Source organism: Babylonia areolata, chromosome 17, assembly GCF_041734735.1.
Source record: "Babylonia areolata isolate BAREFJ2019XMU chromosome 17, ASM4173473v1, whole genome shotgun sequence".
Lineage (NCBI taxonomy): Eukaryota > Metazoa > Mollusca > Gastropoda > Neogastropoda > Buccinidae > Babylonia > Babylonia areolata.
This window is the reverse complement of record NC_134892.1, coordinates 9611954-9629912: the sequence shown is the minus strand read 5'-3', so window position 1 is coordinate 9629912 and position 17959 is coordinate 9611954. Positions and strand designations below refer to the sequence as shown.

The 17959-nt window shown below is 44.6% G+C and overlaps 1 protein-coding gene across 3 annotated transcripts in view; it reads right to left on the bottom strand.

The window, feature by feature from the left end:
• Positions 1-1126: 1126 nt before the first annotated feature.
• Positions 1127-17959, bottom strand: part of LOC143291640 (uncharacterized) — a 70658-nt gene continuing 53825 nt past the window's right edge. For 2 of the 3 annotated variants that reach the window (XM_076601613.1, XM_076601611.1), the window contains 6 exons: positions 15274-15447; positions 14179-14267; positions 10568-10746; positions 7880-8023; positions 6990-7100; positions 1127-4417 (listed from right to left, as the gene is read on the bottom strand). In XM_076601613.1, coding sequence (XP_076457728.1) covers positions 3289-4417; positions 6990-7100; positions 7880-8023; positions 10568-10746; positions 14179-14267; positions 15274-15447 — 1826 coding nt within the window. In that variant the 3' untranslated portion in view covers positions 1127-3288. The remainder of the gene's footprint in view (positions 4418-6989; positions 7101-7879; positions 8024-10567; positions 10747-14178; positions 14268-15273; positions 15448-17959) is intronic. The other variant, XM_076601612.1, reaches the window with a different exon arrangement.

Below are 17959 nucleotides of genomic sequence, written 5' to 3'. Positions count from 1 at the left end.
TGTAATTGTATCGGGTTCTTACATGTTTATGATTATGAAAATCTTGTGGTTGTTTTCGATTCAACATTTTCATCTCATTGTGCACTGGTCAAGGTAATACAATAAGAAAATAGATAAGAGAGAGAGAGAGAGAGAGAGAGAGAGAGAGAGAGATTGTATATATTACACTTTGTCTTATAACCCAAATTTTTTTTATCAATGGGTAAAGAAATGAAACTTCATTTATTCGCAGGTTAGGTTTATCTTGTAGGTCTTTCATTTATGATTTTAACTCATTAAGAAGACCCGATCGTCTGCTTGTATGGGTTACAGACAGTGAATTTCCTTTTCCTGAAATGAGATTATCTGCAGTTCTGGGTTTTTTGTTTTTGTTTTTCTTTCTTTTTGTAAATGCAAGTTTCCACTTCAATAACCATTCTGATATTTTGTGTAATTGAAATTTTGTTTAAAAATAAATGGTCACCTTGTGCATGCTGGTTAACTCACTCAGTAGGGCCAGTCCTCTCTTCTCCTCTACACAGACCCCTCGGATGTCCAGTGGGTGTCTGAATGACCCAACCTTTAGCTTCCGTCGTCAGAATTGTGGTATTCTTTGTCAGCATTCACGTCTTCAGTATAAGAGCCTTCCGCTTGCAATATTTTGATGATGGTAATTGGGGTGAAACGCTGTTAACGTCGTCTCTTTCGCCATTCGTATGGAGAGAGTTAAAACTCATTTCACGATATAAATGAAAGGTTGGTTCATGTAGGGAGGCTACAGCAGGTAGAAATGTTTTCTAAGAGTTGGCCATGAACTGAATATATCTGCTTTTGATGTGTGTGTGTGTGTGTGTGTGTGTGTGTGTGTGTGTGTGTGTGCGTGCGTGCGTTGTGAGCGTGTGCGTGTGTGCGCATGCGTGCATGTGTGTGTTTGTGTGTGTGCGTGTGATTGCGTGCGTGCGTGTGTTTGTGTGTTGATCCCTGAACTTCGAACATTTTCTCTTTTTTTTAGCAGCTTTCTTTTGAATGTGATTACTGTTTGCTCATGAATGTTGGACTTGGTATATATAAATCCACATGTTTACCACACGAACTTTCCAAATGAAACATTTGTTAAAAGGCGTAAATTTTGTAACTATTAATTTTATTCATGATTGAAAGAAACCAGCGAAATACAACTTCATATGTAACAAGCAATGAATCTTGTGTGTACTATACATATGAATATATATCTCTGTGTGTATGTATTTATGTATGTGTATTATGTCTTACAAAACCCTGGATCCTCTGAAATTGGTGGGGGGAGAGGGGGGAGGGGCGAACACACACACACACACACACGCACAAAACAAACGATATGTTTCATAATTAGAAACAGAACAAGATGCTGAGTCACATACGCATTCATGTGAAGGTCTTTTCGATGGATAACAACCAAGACATCATATTCCAACTGTTCAGCTACAAAAATGGCCATATACAGTAAATATTCTGACCATTCCAAACATAATCTCTCTCTCTCCCTCTCACTCTGCTTTGAATCTATATAAAGATTTCAAATTCCGAGAAACCATTAGTTCATGAGAATACTGATTTTTTCTGCATTATGTTTCATAGTTAGGCTAGTTTACGTTTGGAAGTGATGTTATATTTTCCATATATGTTGCATTATGGTGTTTCCATTACATTATGTTCACATAACCCTTCATAAGGGGCCATGGTCTATGTGAATACATCATCACCATCATCATCTCTCTCTCTCTCTCTCTCTCTCTCTCTCTATCTCTCTATATATATATATATATAGTTTCCACCATGCTAATTCGCATAAATTCTTATTCTAAACAGACATCCACACACGCATAATTATGTCGCTGTTAAAACTGTACCCTCTCTCTCTCTCTCTCTCTCTCTCTCTCTCTCTCTCACACCGTTAGTGAGCACATTCTAATACTACTGAGCAGTAATTGTGATGAAGAATTACTTCACACAAGCATGTTTCTGAATAAAAGAAAATGAAAATGGAATGCAAAAGAGAGAAAAAAAAACCCTGCTGGAATGCACGTTTCATTGACAAGTCAAACAAATGTTTGGATTAAAACAACTTATGATAAAGATAAAAACATGGAAGTTATTCCTGATAAGTTTTCCAGAGAGACAAAGTCAATCACGCACACTGATTAATTTAGCATAATAACTGATGAAGTATTCAGTAACGACAAAAAACAAAACAAAACAGAACTGGTTCGCAATAGCACAACCACTCTCCACATGGAAAAAAAGAATGAAAAAGAGGGAGAGCAAGTATTAGTAAACGAAATCAAAGGATAAATTCGTTCATCTGATTTTGTTTATATGGTTCTTTGATATTTTGCTGTAAAAAATGGAAGATACGGACAATTGTAACATGAACGCACTATCTTGTCACCTTGAAATGAAATGTCAATCATCTAAAAATTGTTAACAAATGATTTTTGAGGGAGGAAGATAATTATGATATAAAAAAAAGACAATTTTGAAATATCTATGGAATTCAAAAAAATGTGTGCAGAAATGGGCACCCTACATATACACTGTACAAGATTAAGATCTGTATCATGAAGAATCAGGGCGTGAATGAATAATCATTGGTATGTTATCGTAAACTAAGCATTGAAATCGATGTGTGAATGAACACCTGTTGTTCTGACTATGATGTGAACAGAGTATCATAATATCAGACGGAATCAATGTGTGAATGAATGCACATTTTCTGCCTACATTATTTTGATGTAAACGGATATTTGTAAATTCTGCCATTATCAAAATTTCATTGTAAAGTGGACGTTATTTGATATCACGGAGAACAATGTTCGAATGAATATCTACTGTTCTACCCACGTTGATTTTTGATGTGGAACGATTGATGTTCAGAACAATATACTGTTGAAACTTCCCAGTATACAATACTATAATACCTAAACCTTTGTCTGAAAGAAAAAAATGTTGAAGAAAAAGGGGGAGAAAACCCCACTTGAGTCATCTTTTTCTGAAGAACTCGAAGAAAAAGATCAAGGAAAGAAAAACAAGTGTGTCCATTTTTTCATCGACTGATCGAAGAGTAGGAGAAAGCGAGAGGGAATTAATTTAAAAAAAAGACAAAGGAAAAAAAGGAAAGAAAAGCAAACAACCAAATCAATTGAAGACCAAAAAATATATACATAAAAATAGATTTAAAAAAGGAAGGGAAAAATGATGCAGAGAACCTCCCCCCCCCCACCCCCCCCAACATAAAGAAATATTTTTTAAAAAGTTGCAAGAGGAAACTCATCATTCTCCATTGACTGTGAGATCGAGAATACTGGGCTTGGAGGTGCGAGTCGCCGAAGGCGTCGGCGTCGGAGCCGCTCCCCTATGCCTCCTCCGCTCAGGAGAAGACCCCGCCCCCTGCTTCTCCTGCTCTTCTTGCTCCTCCTTCTGCTGCTGCTGCTCTCCCTCCTGCTCCTTCTGCCGATCCTCCTTCTTCTCCTTCTTCTCTTGCTGCTGCTGCTTCTCCCGGGGCTCCGCCAGGGGTACGTGGTTGCTGCTGCTGCTGCTGCCATCCGGTGAGCACGTGCTGGAGGTTCTCTTGCAGCGTTGGGCCCTGGCGTCCCACAGCCTGCCCCCGTGGCAGCGCCGGATGGTGTCGCCCACGGCCTCTGTCCCGGGCCCTCCTGCACCTGCCTCTGCCCGGGGGCACACCAGGTAGAAGCGGCACCCTTGGCAGGACGGGTACTTGCGGCCCCTTCGCAGTCCCTGGCAGGTCGCGTGGCAAGGGAAGGCGGGTCCTGTTCCTCCTCTTTTTCCTCCTCCTTCTCCATCTCCTCTTCCTCCTGCAATTCCTCCTCTTCCTCCTCCTGCATTTTGTCCTCCTCTTCCTCCATCTCCTCCTCTTCTACCTTCTCCTCCGCGGCCCATCGCAGCAGCTTCCAGCATCACCATGTCTTTGCCATGGTGGCGTTTCCCGCCGTGACGGAGCTTGACTTTGGTCTGACGAGAACGGAGCTGGGCCATCGTGGCTTTGCCGGTCCGGGCTGGGGGGCTCTTCCGCTTCGGGTTCGGGTTCAAGTCCCGCCCCGGCTCCAGCTGGTCTTTACTTCTTCCTTCGTTCGAATCGCTGATGCCAGAAGGTTCGCGGGGGTCTTCGGCCGAGGCGTGATCTTCCCCTGCTCCTCCTCCTCCTGCTTCTTCTCCTGCTCCGCCTCCTCCGTGCGCTTTGCGGGGCGGGTGGTTCTGGGTGTTGTTCGGGTTCCGGGTGGCGTTGTCCGTGTTGTCTGGGGTGCCGGTGGAGAGAAGGGGTGCGTCCCTCTGGGGTATGCCCGCGTCGCCTTGCATCCTGCCCCACTTCCATTCACTCTCCTTCTTCTCCTGATGCCGGGACCTGCTGGAGGTGTTCCCTCCCTCGGGGTCCATCAGCACCCTGCACACAGGGTTCATTCACGGGTAGGTAAGTAAGGGTAGGGTGATCAGGTAGGTAGGTAGGTAGAGTAGGGAAGCCAGGTAGATTGGGTTGGTAGGTAGATTGGTTAGGGTAGGTAGGTAAGTTAGGGTAGGATGGGCAGGTAGGAAGGTAGGTAGGTTACGGTAGGGTAGGGAAGGGTAGGTAGGTAGACAGGTTAGGGTAAGTAGATTAGGGTAGGTAGGTAGAGTAGGGTAGATAAGTTAGGGTTGGTAGGTTGGGGTAGGTAGGTTGATTGGGATAGGCAGGTAGATTAGCGTAGGGTAGGGATACGATAGGGCAGATCGATGTAGGTAGGGTAGGGTAGAGTAGGTAGGTAGATAGGTTAGGGTAGGTAGGTAGGTTAGGGTAGGGTGTTCAGATAGGAAGGTAGGTAGGTTAGTGTAAGTAGGTATGTTAGGGTAGGATAGGTATGTAGGGTGGGTATGTAGGTAGGTAAGTGGGTAGGGTAGGTAGGTTGGTAGGTAGGACCGTAGGGTAGGTATGTAGGTGAGTAGGGTAGGGTAGGTTGGTAGGTAAGAGGGTAGGGTGGGTATGTAGGTAGGTAAGTGGCTAGGGTAGGTAGGTTGGTAGGTAGGAGGGTAGGGCAGGTATCTAGGTGGGTAGGGTAGGGTAGGTAGGGTGCTGGAGGTGTTCCCTCCCTCGGGGCCCATCAGCGCCCTGCACACAGGGTTTATTCACAGGTAGGTAAGTAGGTATGTAGATAGGAAGGTATGCACACCTGTCTGTCTGTCTGTCTGTATTTACAGCTTAGTCTTTTGTGAAAGACTTTGACTCTGAAATTAGGACGCAAGATTGCACTGGCTCTTAGTGCTGCAGCCTGGGGGGAGGTGTGTGTGTGTGTGTGTGTGTGTGTGTGTGTGTGTGTGTGTGTGTGTGTGTGTTGGGGAGGGGCGCTAACTGGTTTTTGGGAACCACAATACAATACAATACAATCAATACAATACAATACAATACAATACAATACAACACAATAGCATCCAGTTATATCAACAAAGTTCTATGTTTTAAGACACAATGATTACTCTCAACCTGTTCGCTCTGATTAAACAGATCAAAACATTTTCAATACAACACAGCACTATGAATACAATACGATACAATACAATACAAAGCAATACAATACAATACAATACAAAGCAGTACATACAACATGAGTACCCAGTCATGTCATCGGCAAACTAAAGTTCGATGTCATTTAGACACACGAACTGCTGGCAGCCTGATCACCTCAGTTATACAGACGCACTCAATTCGAATCGCTCGTTGAAGCCCCCTGCAGATGAGTAACGCCAGAGTTGGAGGGTGTATACGATGTGTGTGGTATGCGCGTTGCTCTTATGTCGTGCAAGACAGGGCAACATGGAACTGAATGAAACCCATCTGCTTTCTAATCATTGCAGAGTTACTCTGCTAGCGCGCACACACACACACACACGCACGCATGCATGCATGCAAGCACGCACGCACGCGCGCGCACACACACAGACACACACACAGAGTCACACCCCGTCTGATATTACTGTGCCTGAAATGACGTTGAATGAAAACACTACCTAAATTATTACTGCTACTATCATCATCATCATCATCATCATCACACACACACACACACACACACACACACACACACACACAGAGTGAGAGAGTGAGAGTGGGGGGGGGGACTGTTTTGCTCAGTTATAACTGACACTTTCCATATACCTTTTAGCGACTGATTTTTTGCCAGATGAAATGACGTTGCTGACCGAGTTACACCCCCCTCTGCCCCCCCCTCCCCCTCCCACACACACACTAAAACAGACACTAACCATAAAACATCACACCACATCACACCACACCACACCAACATCACACAGACACAACACACAGACACACACACACACTAAAACACACACTAACCATAAAGCATCACACCACACCACACCACAACAACATCACACACACACACACACACACACACACATACACGCACGCACAACCCCTCCCTCCCCCACTACACACTAAAACACACACAAACCATAAAACATCACACCACACACACCACACCACACCATACCACACCAACATCACACAGACACGACACACAGACACAACACACAGACACACACACACACACACACACACTAAAACACACACTGACCATAAAACATCACACCACACCAACATCACACACACACACACACACATACACGCACGCACAACCCCTCCCTCCCCCCCCCAACACTAAAACACACACTAACCATAAATCATCACACCACACACACCACACCACACCAACATCACACAGACACAACACACACACACACACACACACACACACACACTAAAACACACACTAACCATAAAACATCACACCACACCAACATCACACACACACACACACATACACGCACGCACAACCCCTCCCTCCCCCCACACACTAACCATAAAACATCACACCACACACACCACACTATACCACACCAACATCACACAGACACAGACACACACACACACACACACACACACACACTGAAGCACACACACACACCTTTCCGTGATCACAATATCTGTCCTCCTCTCTGCTTTGAACTCTCTATCCTCGCTCTCTACTTCACCAGGCTGCTTCCCTTCTTCCTCTGCTACATTGTGGGGGCTGTCCCTAAGATGTCCCACATCGTCATCATCAATCATCATCAATGGCCGTCGTCGTCATAATCATAATCATTATCATCATCACTATCCCTGGTGATAAACACCACAAACCATCACCATCAATCATCATCAATGGTCGTCGTCGTCGTCATCATCACCATCACCATCATCAACATTATAATCACTATCCCTGATGATAAACACCACATCATCATCATCAATCATCATCAATGGTCGTCGTTATTATCATCATCATCATCACTATCCCTGGTGACACACCACAAATCATCAATCATCACCAATCATCGTCGTCATCATCATCATCATTATAATCACTATCCCTGATGATAAACCCCACATCATCACCATCATCAATTATTGTCGTCAGTCGTCGTAATCTTCATCACCATCATCATCACTATCCCTTGTGATGCATCCCACATCATCAGCATCAATCATCACTGAAAAAGTGAAAAGATGTTAATCTAAAGAAAGAACACACACACACACTATAAACTAACCCCCCTTCAAACTTCAACCAAAACCCGCCCACCACCACCCTACCCCCAACCTACCCCCCCCCCCACCCACCCAATCCTCACCCCAACGAACCCACACACCCATCCTCCACGTCCCAGTCTCCAACACACCACAATACCCAAGAAAATCGCCACCCTCCCTCACACACACACACACCCTCAACCCCCACCCCTCCCCCCCGTGACCTTCCCCCCACGGCACCCCCTCCCCCCCAAACCCCCATCACACACCCACACACACACTCACTGAGGAAGACGGAGCATCTGCTGCAGGATCACGGGGTTGGTGGCCCGGCGGACACACGTCGGAGACAGCCCCGCCTCGCATCTCTGGGTGTGGGCGTTGAACTCCAGTCCCGGCCCGCAGGTCTGCCACAGGGCACGCCCCTCCCTGGTGGCACACAGCAGGCCGGTGAATGGCGGTGATGATGGTGAGGGTGATGATGATGATGGGGGTGATGATGATGCTAAGGAGGAGGAGGAGGGTGGTGATGGTGGTTATGATGATGATCAGAAGGAGGAGGAGGGTGGTGATGGTGATGATGATGATGGCGGTGGTGGTGGTGGTGGTGATGATGATGACGATGATGGTGATGATGGTGGTGGTGATGATGATGATAAGGAGATGGTGATGATGATGATGGTGATGAATAGTGATGATGATGATTGTGGTGGTGGTAGTGATGACGGTGATGGATGGTCATGATGAATGTGATGATGATGGTGGTGGTGGTGGTGGTGATGATGATGATGATGATGGTGGTGGTGGTGGTGATGATGATGACGATGATGATGGTGATGATGATGATGGTGATGGATAGTGATGATGATGATTGTGGTGGTGATGGTGATGGTAGTGATGATGGTGATGGATGGTGATGATGAATGTGATGATGATGGTGGTGGTGGTGATGATGATGACGATGATGATGGTGATGAGGATGATGATGATGATCGTGGTGGTGATGGTGAAGATGGTGATGATTATGATGGTGATGGATAGTGATGATGGTGGTGGTGATGATGATGGTACCAGATGGATAGTGATGATGACAGTGATGATTAATGATGGTGGTGGTGATGATAGTGATGATCCTTTGTGGTGATGGTGATGACGATATGATGATACTGATGATGATGATGGTGATGGTGATGGTGATGATGATAGTGATGATGAATGTGATGGTGGTGATGGCGATGATAGTGGTGGTGATAATATTGGTGTAATTAATGATGATGATGGTGGTGGTGGTGTTGAAGTTGGTGGTGGTGATGATGGTGATAATGATGGTAATGATGGTGGTGTTGCTGGTGGTGATATATGATGATGGCGATGGTGGTGATGGTAACAGTGATAGTGATAATATTACAATAATAATAATCACCATCATCATCAACATACTCAACCACCCACCCACCCCTCTCCGAAAACGGAGTATGGCTGCCTACATAGCGAGGGTACAAACAGTCATACACGTAAAAGCCCACTGGTGCATACGAACGAACGTAGGACTCGTAGCCCATGACTGATAGATAGACAGATAGATAGATAGGCAGACAACCGACAGACAGATAGATAGATAGATAGGCAGACAACCGACAGACAGATAGATAGATAGATAGGCAGACAACAGACAGACAGATAGATAGATAGATAGGCAGACAACAGACAGACAGACCGACCGACAGACAGATAGATAGATAGATAGATAGGCAGACAACAGACAGACAGACAGATAGATAGATAGATAGGCAGACAACCGACAGACAGACAGATAGATAGATAGATAGGCAGACAACCGACAGACAGACAGATAGATAGATAGATAGGCAGACAACCGACAGACAGACAGATAGATAGATAGATAGATAGGCAGACAACCGACAGACAGATAGATAGATAGGCAGACAACAGAGAGACCGACAGACGGACAGATAGATAGATAGATAGATAGGCAGACAACCGACAGACAGATAGATAGATAGATAGATAGATAGGCAGACAACCGACAGACAGACAGATAGATAGATAGATAGATAGATAGATAGATAAACAATCAGTGACTGCTGCAGACGAGTACGTTCAGGGAAGGACTGTTGCCTGCGACAGGAACACGGTTTCATGTCAGGATGGTGTCATCATGGTTCGCCTATTCCCGACTGACCTATTCCAGTTTCGCCCATACCCGATTCACCTACCAGTAAACGGTTGATCCCGATTCTCCTATTTCAAGTTCGCTCGTGTACTGAGTTGTAGGCAGCCATACTCCGTTTTCAGGGCAGCGCATGCTGGGTATGTTCTTGTTTCCGCAACTCACCGAACCTTGACATGGATTTACAGGATCTTTAACGTGCGTATTAGGTCTTCTGCGTTGCGTATACACATGAGGGGTGTTCAGGCACTAGCATGTCTGCACACATGTTGACCTGGGAGATCGGAAAAAAATCTCCACCCTTTACCCACCTGGCATCCCTGACCAAGATTCAAACCCGGGACCCTCAGATTTAAGGTCCAACGCTTTAACCACTCGGCTATTGCATGTACAGATATACAGATAGATAGATAGATAGATAGACTCAGCTATTGCAGATAGATAGATAGATAGATAGATAGATAGATAGACTGGGCTATAGGTAAACGAATATATAAAATAAAATAACTTTAAAAAAAAGAAAATTGAAAACAAATAAACGCACAGGAAAGTTTATCACTGAAACAAACTAACAACAACATCTAACAACCAGGGCAATTCAACAACAACCACGAAAAGTTTTAATCGCATATTAGCAATGGACTGCTGAAAAAACAACAACAACAAAACAAAAAAACAACAACAAAAAAACCCAACAATTGTCAACACTGAACACTTACAAATAAAATAAAATAAAATAAAATAAATTAAAAAATCGCATTCCATTCCCACAGGTAACTCACGTGCACAGCACGTATCGCTGACAGCTGCCGTCGCCGCGCACGTGAAAGGCGCCGTCCTTGCCCGCCTCCGAACATGACGTCACGGGCCTCTGGAGAGAGCAGGACTTGGACGGCGGGCTGGCACACCTTCTGGTGTAGGCGTCCCACTGTTTGCTGCCCTCACAGCGACGCAGGGTCGGCTGCAAGGTGGGAGGGAAGGGAGGGAGGCAGGAGGGGAGGGGAGGGGAGGGGAAGGGAGGGATGGAAGGAAGGAAGGGTAATGATACTCATCATCATCACCGTCATCATTTATATTTGTATTTGTATTACTCTTTTTATCACAACAGATTTCTCTGTGTAGAATTCGGGCTGCTCTTCTCCCTATCGAGAGCGCGTCGCTACACTGACAGCGAAAAAAACCCCCAAAAAACCCTGCCTGCAATTTTATTTGTTTTCCATTCGAAGTGGACTTTTCTACAGAATTATTGCCAGGGACAAACCCTTTTGTGGCCGTGGGTTCATTTACGTGCGCTGAATGCATGTTGCACACGGGACCTCGGTTTAGCGTCTCATCCGAATGACTAGCGTCCAGACCACCACTCAAGGTCTAGTGGAGGGGGGAGAACATACCAGCGACTGCCGGCGTGCTTCAAACCACAGCGCTCAGATTCTCTCGCTTCCTAGGCGGACGCATTACCTCCAGGCCAGCACCCCACATCATCATATTAATAATAATCATCATCATAATAAAAACAAGAGAGCCGCAAGGCCTTCAAGACTTACTTGTGACTGAGAGTAAAACACACAAGCTTTTCATGAATTGAGTATAATTTCAAAATGTAATGTTTAAGATGAGAAAGATCAGTTTAAAGCAAATTAAGTCCCCTAGCATTAATTACAGAGTAATTTCCCTTTTTTACTAACTGCACCAAAACGTTTGCAAATAAATAAAACTTCCATGCTTAGCAAAAGAAGTTCCTGTTTGAACAAAAAATGATAATAATGACTGCTCTTGTTGTTGGGTCAGAATATCAGATCAAAGTGCCAAGTTTAGAGAATACAAAAAAATATAACAGTAAATGCAGTTTGCATATAATTAGGCTTCATTATTTATTTTTTTGTGCCCATCCCAGACGTGCAATATTGTTTTAAACAAGATGACTGGAAAGAACTGAATTTTTCCTATTTTTATGCGTAATTTGGTGTCAACTGATCAAGTATTTGCAGAGAAAATGTCAATGTTAAAGTTTACCACGGACACACAGACACACAGACACAGACAACCGAACACCGGGTTAAAACATAGACTCACTTTGTTTACACAAGTGAGTCAACAACAATAATAATGACGATACTTCTACTACTACAAATAATAGTGACAACAGTAATAATAATAATAATTATTATTATTCTTTATAATGGTGATGATGATGATGTAGTGAGGATGATGTTGGTGGGGATGATAAGGATGATGATTAGCTGCTGCTGCTGCTACTACTACTACCACTGATGGTGATGATGGCAATAACATAGATAATAACAACATTACTGTCACTGATAATAACAATACTGCCATCATTATTGGGTCGTATCGTATTGTTTTATGGTATCGTTTCCCGTGGCAATGTTGTACTGTACTGCATTGTGTTGTGTTGTATTGTATTGCATTGTATTGTGTTGTATTGTACTGCATTGTATTGTGTTGTATTGTATTGCACTGTGTTGTGTTGTATTGTATTGTATTGTATTGTGTTGTATTGTACTGCATTGTATTGTACTGCATTGTATTGTGTTGTATTGTATTGCATTGTATTGTATTGTACTGTACTGCATTGTATTGTGTTGTATTGTACTGCATTGTATTGTGTTGTATTGTACTGCATTGTGTTGTGTTGTATTGTACTGCATTGTGTTGTATTGTACTGTACTGCATTGTATTGTGTTGTATTGTACTGCATTGTATTGTACTGCATTGTATTGTGTTGTATTGTATTGCATTGTATTGTGTTGTATTGTACTGCATTGTATTGTACTGCATTGTATTGTGTTGTATTGCATTCTATTGTTTTGTATTGTGTTATTCTTTTTTTTTTCTTCTCTTTTTTAAGGAACACTATGTTTTGGATTTTCCAACTCCTCTATTGCGGTATCTTTTTTTCTCTCTCTCTTTTTTAAGGAACACTATGTTTTGGATTTTCCAACTCCTCTCCTTGACTTTCTTTAAGAATCAAAACAGATCTCGCATTTATGCTCTGATATGATAGCCTTTTTCTTTCTTTTTCTTTCTTTCTTTCTTTCTTCCTTCCTTTCTTCCTTCCTTCCTTTCTTTTTTTCTTCCTTCCTTTTTTCTTTCTTCCTTTCTTTCTTTTTTCCTTCCTTTCTTTTTTCTTCCTTCCTTTCTTCCTTCCTTTTTTCTTTCTTCTTCCTTCCTTTCTTCCTTCCTATTTCCTTTCTCTCTTCCCTTTATTGTGTTATCCTTTGTCAAGAGGGGTTCCTCTGTGTGAAAACCATCATAAGCATCATCATCGTCATTAATTACTCTTATCATCATCATCATCATCATCATGAAAGACAAGTGAAGAGGACTAGACAGTCATTCTGATGGGGTGTGGTGGGACAGTAAGGGAGAGGGGGGGGGGTCAGAGAGGATTGAGGAAGGGGGGGGACAGAACAGAGAGGGAGGGAGGGACACAGAGAGAGAGAGGGAGAGGGGCAGAGAGAGAGGGGGGAGTGTGAAAGGGAGGGACAGAGAGAGAGAGAGAGGGAGGGACACAGAGAGAGGGATGGACAGAGGGAGTGAGGGAGGGAGAAGGGCAGAGAGAGAGAGGGAGGGAGGGACAGAGAGGGAGAGGGGCAGAGAGAGAGGGAGGGAGGGACAGAGAGGGAGAAGGGCACAGAGAGAGAGAGGGAGGGACAGAGTGAGAGCGAGTGAGGGATAGGGGCAGAGAGAGAGAGGGAGGGACAGAGAGAGAGGGAGTGAGGGATAGGGGCAGAGAGAGGGAGTGAGAAAGGGAGAGACATAACACAGAGAGAGGATGGGACAGGGAGAGAGAGAGAGAGGGGGGGGAGGGACAGAGAGAGAGAGAGGGAGGGATAGGGGCAGAGAGAGGGAGTGAGAAAGGGAGAGACATAACATAGAGGGAGGGAGGGATAGGGGCAGAGAGAGGGAGTGAGGGATAGGGGCAGAGAGAGGGAGGGAGAAAGGGAGAGACATAACAGAGAGGGAGGGAGGGATAGGGGCAGAGAGAGGGAGTGAGAAAGGGAGAGACATAACACAGAGGGAGGGAGGGATAGGGGCAGAGAGAGGGAGTGAGGGATAGGGGCAGAGAGAGGGAGTGAGGGATAGGGGCAGAGAGAGGGAGGGAGAAAGGGAGAGACATAACAGAGAGAGAGGGAGTGAGGGATAGGGGCAGAGAGAGGGAGTGAGAAAGGGAGGGACAGAACAGAGAGAGAGGGTGGGGAGGGAGAGAGAGAGAGGGAATGAGGGATACGGGCAGAGAGAGGGAGTGAGAGAGGGAGAGAGGGAGAGAGAGAGGGGCAGAGAGAGAGAGAGAGAGAAAGGCAGGGAAGGAGGAGGAAGCGTGAGCGCTGACCCAGCAGTCCAACCCCTCTGGAGACCAGGAGACTCTCACCTGTTTGTGGCGACACGTGATGTAGAAGGAACACCCGGAGCACGAGTGATACGTGCCGTCCGCCTTGTCCGCGCACCCCGTAATACAGACTGCGAGAAAATCGATAAACAAATTACTTAAAGAAATGAAGACATAAACGAAAAATAAATAAATAAATGAATGAATGAATAAAAGAAAAAACGGAATGATGATGAAATTACGATATCATCATTATCATCAACAACAAACATTCTACCTGTCTGATACGTACTTACCTCTCTCTCTCTCTCTCTCTCTGTCTCTCTCTCTTTAATCTAATTCATCTGTTCGTGGCATGTGTAACTTTTGTTGTATGTTTTGTATGAGCATTGTGCACAAACATACATAAATGAATACAAACATGCATACATAGAGAGAGAGAGAGAGAGATCGGTATTTAATAGTTATGGCTTGTGATACGGTGTTCTCTTACACACATATACACGTGCAAATGAACAGTTCTTCCATTATTACCCATGTGCCTGCTAAACCTTGGTCGGTCGTGTCCGACTATGACCACCTGAACAGCAGAGGAGGTAACTGCTGTCCTATCTGGGCCACAGTTTGATCATAGTGGAGAGTGTCTTGCCCAAGTTACATCCCCACTCTCTCGGCCAAAAGGGTTTTAGGACAGTCAGCGTTGGGATGGTTCCCAAAGGCCAACCAGCCCCCAAGGCTGCAGCACTAAGAGCCAGTGGCAATCTTGCCTCCTATTTTCTGAGTCATAGTCCGGCTTCACTGAAGACAAAACTGTAAATTACTTCCCATCTGCAGCACTAAGAGCCAGTGGCAATCTTGCCTCCTAGTTTGAGAGTCATGGTCCCTCACAAAAGACTACTAAGCTGTAAATGGCTTCCCATTACAGTGAAGAAACCACTGATCATAGAACTCGCACTTTTGCTGTTGGCCCAACAGCTTTATGTGAGCTTCATGTTAGTTTCCCCCTTCCCTCATCAAGGTCCTATCCTCCCCCCCCCCACACCCACACCACCCTCTCTGCCCCCTCCCCCTCCCCCCCCCCCCTCCCCCCCCTCGTTAAGTCTGGTCAGTGAGAGGGCAGGACAGAACAGGACGCACGCGGGCAGGTGGTCTCGCTACGGACGTCACAGGGTCTCTCCTCTCGCCCACTGCCTTCCTTGCAGCGCCGGAGCGCCACCTCGCGGCCCCGCGTCCGGCACGTGCGCTTCCGGGAGACCACGCCCTTCTGACAGTCGCACGGGCACCACTCGCTCCACGCGCCCCACGTGCCCTCTGTACAAAGAACAACAACCCAACAACAACAACAACCCCCCGAAAAAAAACAACAACAACAAACAACACTGCGCACAGACACATTCTGTTGTATTACTCTTTTTTGTCACAACAGATTTCTCTGTTTGAAATCCGGGCTGCTCTCCTCAGGGAGAGCGCGTCGCTACACTGACAGCGCCACCCATTTTTTCCCCTTGCCTGCAGTTGTTTTAAAAAAATTTAAATTATTATTTTTTTCTGTCGAAGTGGATTTTCTACAGAATTTTGCCAGGCACAACCCTTTTGTTGCCGTGGGTTCTTTTACGTGTGCTAAGTGCATGCTGCACACGCCGGGACCTCGATTTATCTTCTCATCTGAATGACTAGCGTCCAGACCACCACTCAAGGTCTAGTGAAGGTGGAGAAATACTGGCGACTGTGCCATGATTCGAACCAGTGCGCTCAGATTCTCTCGCTTCCTACGCGGACGCGTTACCTGTAGGCCATCACTCCACTCATACACACACACACACACAAAACACACACACACACCACACATACACACAAGCGCGCGCGCACACACACACACACACACACTCACAACACACACACTCACACACACACACACTCACACACACACAACACACACACACACACACACACACACAACACACACACACACAAGCGCGCGCGCACACACACACACACTCACACACACACAGACACACACACTCACACACATACACACACTCACACGCACACACACACACAGACACACAAACTCACACACACACACACACACACACACACACACACACGCACGCACGCACATCCCTGTGCCCTGGAAGGAGTATCCAGAGAGACAATTGAACCAATCCGGTTTATTGTGTTATGTGGTAAACAAATCACAAGAAATCATATTTTGTTTCGGTGTCAAATTATCAACAGGTTATTTCCAAAGTCATGTAAACATAGGAAAATTTCAGAACAAAACATAAAAGAAATAATTTCCAACCCAATAACTTTTGATTTGACTTGCTGAATCCCTGTTACACTGTCAAATACGAGTGTTTCTATGATGCGACCTTACCGATGTTCGGTTTTAATTTCTATTGTAGTTTATGATGTTAATTACTGTTACACAGTTCAGTTTCAGTAGCTCAAGGAGGCGTCACTGCGTTCGGACAAATCCATATACGCTACACCACATCTGCCAAGCAGATGCCTGACCAGCGGCGTAGCCCAACGCGCTTAGTCAGGCCTTGAGAAAAAAAGAAAGAAAAAAAAAGGTGAATAAATAATAGATAAGCGTACATAAATAAGTAAATAAATACATAAATAGATAAATAAATAAATAATAATTATAATATGAAAAAGTTAGTAATAATAATAAATAAATAAATAAGGCATAGTAATAATAATAATAAATAAATAAATAAGACAACAATGATGATAAATAAGCAAATAAATGTAAAACATGAAGACACATATTCACACATACACCCACACATGCATAACAGATATGCACCAAACATGCAGTTTCACAGATATGAAAGCACAGTCAAATACACATAAACGTACATGAGCCCCAACACACACACACACACATTACCCTGCACCTCCTCTACCCCCCTCCTCCACACACTCATTTCTAGGCTACGTATCGCAGCTTCCATGGCACACACACACACATATTTACGAATTGTTTATTCCATTGTTCTAGTTTATCCTTTCTCTGTATACCCCCTTCAATCCCCATTCCCTTACCACAGTCTTATACACACACACACACATACACACATGACACGTCTAATGTCACTCAAAGTGAAAAGACGTTAAAGAAAGAACACACACATAGACACAGACACACACACATTCACAGACACACACACACACTCACACGCACACTCACAAACACACATGCACACACATGACACGTCTAATGTCACTCAAAGTGAAAAGACGTTAAATTAAAGAAAGAACACACACATAGACACAGACACACACACATTCACAGACACACACACACACTCACACGCACACTCACACACACAAACACACATATGACACGTCTAATGTCACTCAAAGTGAAAAGACGTTAAATTAAAGAAAGAACACACACATAGACACAGACACACACACATTCACAGACACACACACACACACTCACACTCACACACACAAACACACATATGACACGTCTAATGTCACTCAAAGTGAAAAGACGTTAAATTAAAGAAAGAACACACACATAGACACAGACACACACACATTCACAGACACACACACACACTCACACGCACACTCACACACACAAACACACATGCACACACATGACACGTCTAATATCACTCAAAGTGAAAAGACGTTAAATTAAAGAAAGAACACACACATAGACACAGACACACACACACTCACACACACAAACACACATATGACACGTCTAATGTCACTCAAAGTGAAAAGACGTTAAATTAAAGAAAGAACACACACATAGACACAGACACACACACATTCACACACTCACACACAC